Here is a 4,389-nt window from a genome sequence, read left to right as displayed (position 1 = left end):
CTCAAGAAGTTAAAACTTAGTCTCAGAAGCACAGAGAACTTCAGGAGGTTAAGAACCTGGGCAGGGAAAACACAGGACATTTGGGTAGGGTAACATTTGCCCTACCTGCAGACAGCTTCTTGGCGCACTGGGCTAAGAAGCACCCTTCCATGTGTCCATACTACTGGAGATCCAAAGAACTGTGGGCAAGGCAGTTCTTTTCCAGAATAAGGACCAAGCCCAGTGGTCATCTGTGTGTACCTCTGAACAACTACAAAACTGAATTCCTAGACAAACTTGCCCCAGGGAAGGGAAGGCCAAAAAAAATAAAGTAAAAGAAAAAATGATTCAGAAACTTCTACAGTAAACTAAAGTTTCTTTCTCCCATGGGCATATTCTTTCCTTGTTTAATTTCCTTTGGTTTCCCCTGGCTTATAAGAAAGCTCTCCTTGGCAATGTTGGTTTCTTCCAGATGTGCAGTGAGAAAAAGGGAAAGGGATTTTGTTTCTTTGGTGCTGGGATCTTTGAGTCCCTGCTTGGGCAGAGGACAGATGTGTGTGTAACACCCATGGGCGGGCTCAGAGATGCTGGTGAGGGTCCAGGTGAAAGTGCCTCCTGCCTCCACTTCAGGGAGAAAACTCTGGGGTCCTTCCCAGTGTCTGCCTCAAGGCTGAGCAGTTGCAGGGTGACCTTTGATGTTTATTCCCCTGGAGGTGGGAAGGGAGGTGGGCCATTGTGGACACAGATTTCCAGACCCTTCTCTTTGGACGTGAAGGTCATGAAGACTCCAGAGCCTACGCCTCTCTAATCTTGCTATGGTTTCACTCATGTTATCATAAAGCAAACAGCAACAGGGTGCAATCAAACACACGGAGCCGACCACAGCTTGGCCCAAGCAAGGTTTTATTCCCTCAGGGACCTTAATCTCCAACTGCTACAATTTTTTTTTTTTTTTTTTTTGCCCCCTGTTTGGGTCTTCTCATTCTGAGCAACCCCAGAAAGTAAAACCATCAAATGAAAAGCATCATTTATAGCTCCTTTTCAAAAGAGAGGTGCCTTAAACTTTGTTTTCAACAAATCAAGTCCCTTCTTTTCCCTCTTTAAAAAAGAGAACCATAGCTTATGGGAATCAGTTGGACCCACTTCAAAATAACCTGACACATTTCTCTTCCTATTTTTATCTGCTGAAAGCAACTTTAGGTGGAATCATGAATCCTGAGAGCCAAGCTAGGAAATAAGGGTGCGGCTATGAGCAATCCGGCAGCTAATTAGATTTTGCCCTTGTAACTACCTGACACAAACCATGCCTTCCTCATAAGAACCTCTGAGATTAAAATAGACTTTTTTCTCCCTGAACTTTTCTCCTCCATTAAATCGAATTTCTGCGAATCCTTTCAGATAAGCATTCCTCCCTAAGCTTAGAAAAATTCCACAAGCAGCCCATCGTGCCCGCTTCTGCTCATCTACTGGGCTTTCTCAGAAACCATCCCAAGGACTGGGAAATCAAAGCCACTCTTCTGGGTGCCCGCAACTAAGTTACGTTAACTTGGATCGAGAGTGTTTCATTTCTGACTTGACTGCGAAGGGCCCAGCGGCCCTGCCTAGGCGGGTCTCCCAGATGCAGCCACCAACAGGTGCAAGGGCAGCGACAGCAGGACCCAAGTGGCCCGGCCCCGGCCTCCAGGGGCGTGCTTACCCGGCCGCGGCGAGGCCCGGGCGGTGGCCGGGGCGCCAGCTTCCAGGCCTTCTTGCTCGCCCTCTGGGGCGCGGCTGAGGCTGTAGCTGCTGTAGCCGCGGTGCAGTGCGAACTTGCAGACGCTGCGGCCGCGCGCCGTGCAGTTGAAGAGGTAGCAGCCGAGCGCGGCGACCCGAGGCGCGGGCCGGCGGGGCAGCTCCACCACGGCCACGGAGCAGCGCGGCTCGAGGCAGCAGGCCTCCAGGCACTGCCGCCAGTCCCGCACGGCAGCCGGCGCGCTCAGGAAACTGGCGCCGGCCGCGATGGAGTCCTTGGTGCGGATGATGGCGTCCGGCATGGCGCTGTAGCCGCCGCCGCCGCCTGGGCAGCCTTCCTGGGGGCCGCCGCCCGCGCGCAGTTCCAGCTCCAGCGCCTCCTGCGGCCGTTCCTGCTGCAGCTGCCGGCGGAACTCCTCCAGCAGCTGCTCCACTCCCGAGAGCTGCGCGTGCAGCTCGGACAGCGGCGCGGAGGGCGACCCCACCGCGCGGCCGCTGGGCAGCCACAAGCACAGCAGCAGCAGCCCGCGCAGCGCCGGGAGCCGTGGCGACCGCCTGAGCCCGGAGCCCGCGCTCTCCCGGGCGGCGGAGGCCATGGCGGTCGGAGGCGGAGGAAGCGAGCCGAAGCGGGGCCGCAGAGAGCGAGGGAGGAGGGGGAGCGCGGGCCCTGTGGCCCTCCTGAGCCGCCGCAGCGGGCGCTAGGCCCCAGCGCCTCAAAGCCTGGCCTCCCCGGGGCCCAGCTGCGCCCCCGAGGCCGCGGACGCTCGGTCACCTGCGGGCGCCGCAGCAGCTGGAGGCATTGCCGGCCCGGCCCCGCTCCTCGTCCTTTCCCGGGGCTTCTGGGAGGCCCGGCGACTCTATGCCCCGAGCCGCCGCGAGCTCCGCGAGGATGAGGCGGCCTGGACAAGGATCACCTGCCGGGGCTGAAAAGAGGCCGTGAGGGGCGGGGCGCATCAAGCCCCGCCCAGCCCGGCCCTCCCTTCGCTCGCAGGGACCCCGCCCACACCCGCCTGATTTGCAGACCCAGAGAGTAGCCAGCCTGGTAGTGGGGATAGCGGCTCCAGAGCTGGGCTCTGCGCCCGGAGCCCTCCGCATCTGCGCGGGGCTCCTGTCTAAGCGCGCCAGGCTTTATTAACCAGCCAGACCTGCTCAGTTGTCAGCTTAAAGGGGTACGGACACCTGGGGAGAAGGGGGGGAGGGGTCTCCACAAATCCGTGTGACCTCAGGGCCGGCTCTAGCGAAGGGACACGCTCAACTGGGGAACCACCAGGCACCACGTTCAGTCCTTCACCTCCGGCGCCCCTGATTGTTTCCATCTTAGGTCCCCAAAATGCACTTGGGTAACAGAAGGCGGGCAGTGCTGTGGGGAAATACACAACTAGTAGTCCCATTCACTCAGTTTTCCACAAACTTAACTAGAAATCTGAACACAGTCGCTTATGGGGACCTGATGAGTTCACTCTACAGCGTGAGCAGAGGCCTTCAGCTGAGGTCTTGTAAGATCTGGAGGAATCGTGTTTTACGTGACTTAATAAGGTATACGAAAACGTCCAATCCAGTGAAGGCTGCACCTGAGAGTTCTAGCTACCCGTGAGCAGCTTCTGCATCGTGTTTGTTTCTGAGTCCGTTTCTATTGATTCATTTCTCTCACTATTATGAATCACATTTCCTTCTTTTTAGCACATCCAGAATTTTTTTTTTTTAGAAACTTGAACATTGTGAATTTTACATTTAAAAATGTCTGTAATTTATAGGAGGCTAAGAATAAATAACTGGATTGGAAAATAGCAGTCCCTCCTATACCTTTTATTTTCACAGATGACATTTAGGAACCCATTGTTTTCAGGTCCAGAACAGAGTAGGAGGTGAAATTAGAAGGTAAAAATAGAAACAAAGAAAAAAAATTAACCTAGTATTTCTTGCCATTCCGTGAAAAGGAGAAATTTTAAAGTTTTTGTGGGTGTGTATCTGAGTGATTCTGAGGCTGAAAAAAAATGATCTCTTAGCCCTAAAGGCTGTGTCTGGGGTGCAGCGCTTTAGGCTGCAGGTTCTTTCACTGTGAGATGTTTACTCCAACACTGACTGCAGCCACTTCCAGGTGCCCTGGAAGTCATGTAAATTCCATTTTTGCTTAGACCTCAGAGCTTGAGAAAACTTGTTATGAGGAGAAATTTTCACATATGAGAAGAATGGTCCCAGAAGGTATCATCAAACCTTCTAAAAACTGGTTATTATTATAATTATTAGTATTAAAAATAAACATGTATGATGCTATGATATAATAACTAACGATTGTATATGATCTCCCAGTTTGCAAACACATCCATACACATGATATCACGCAGCCTTCACAAAGCTGTTAGATGGACAGGTGACCTCACTCCTGTCTCAGGGACAGTGAAGGAGTCAGCACAGAGTGAGGCCCAGCTCACCTACCCCACGGGGGGAGCACGAGGGGGAGGGGAACGGGACCGCATTGCTCAGGGACAGCGTGTCCAAGCCCTTCAAGCACCAAGTTTCCCCAGCTTGCTAACTTCACAGACTTTTTGAGAAAAGTGGAAATGACTTAATGTTGTGGGGTTTTTTTTTTTTTTACCATTAAGAGTGGTTATTTCTGGGATGCGAGATGGGAACAGTGGAGCGTTCACTTTCTTACTTTATAAGACTTTATATCGGCTG

The 4,389-nt window shown here is 53.0% G+C and overlaps 1 protein-coding gene across 1 annotated transcript; it reads right to left on the bottom strand.

Moving 5' to 3' along the window:
• Window positions 1-375: 375 nt before the first annotated feature.
• On the bottom strand, window positions 376-2,454 carry LOC114485496 (low-density lipoprotein receptor-related protein 11-like). Its single transcript, XM_055083558.1, has one exon. It carries the CDS (start codon window positions 2,304-2,306, stop codon window positions 1,581-1,583), a length of 726 nt encoding a protein of 241 aa, XP_054939533.1. The 5' UTR covers window positions 2,307-2,454; the 3' UTR covers window positions 376-1,580.
• Between the last annotated feature and the right edge of the window lie 1,935 nt (window positions 2,455-4,389).

This window comes from Physeter macrocephalus, unplaced genomic scaffold, assembly GCF_002837175.3.
Source record: "Physeter macrocephalus isolate SW-GA unplaced genomic scaffold, ASM283717v5 random_1181, whole genome shotgun sequence".
Classification (NCBI taxonomy): Eukaryota; Metazoa; Chordata; class Mammalia; order Artiodactyla; family Physeteridae; genus Physeter; species Physeter macrocephalus.
This window is presented reverse-complemented; position numbering and strand designations above follow the sequence as displayed.

What these genes read in the sequence shown, in the direction of transcription:
- LOC114485496 (XM_055083558.1), bottom strand. Translation starts at nt 2,306, where the DNA reads ATGGCCTCCGCCGCCCGGGAGAGCGCGGGCTCCGGGCTCAGGCGGTCG.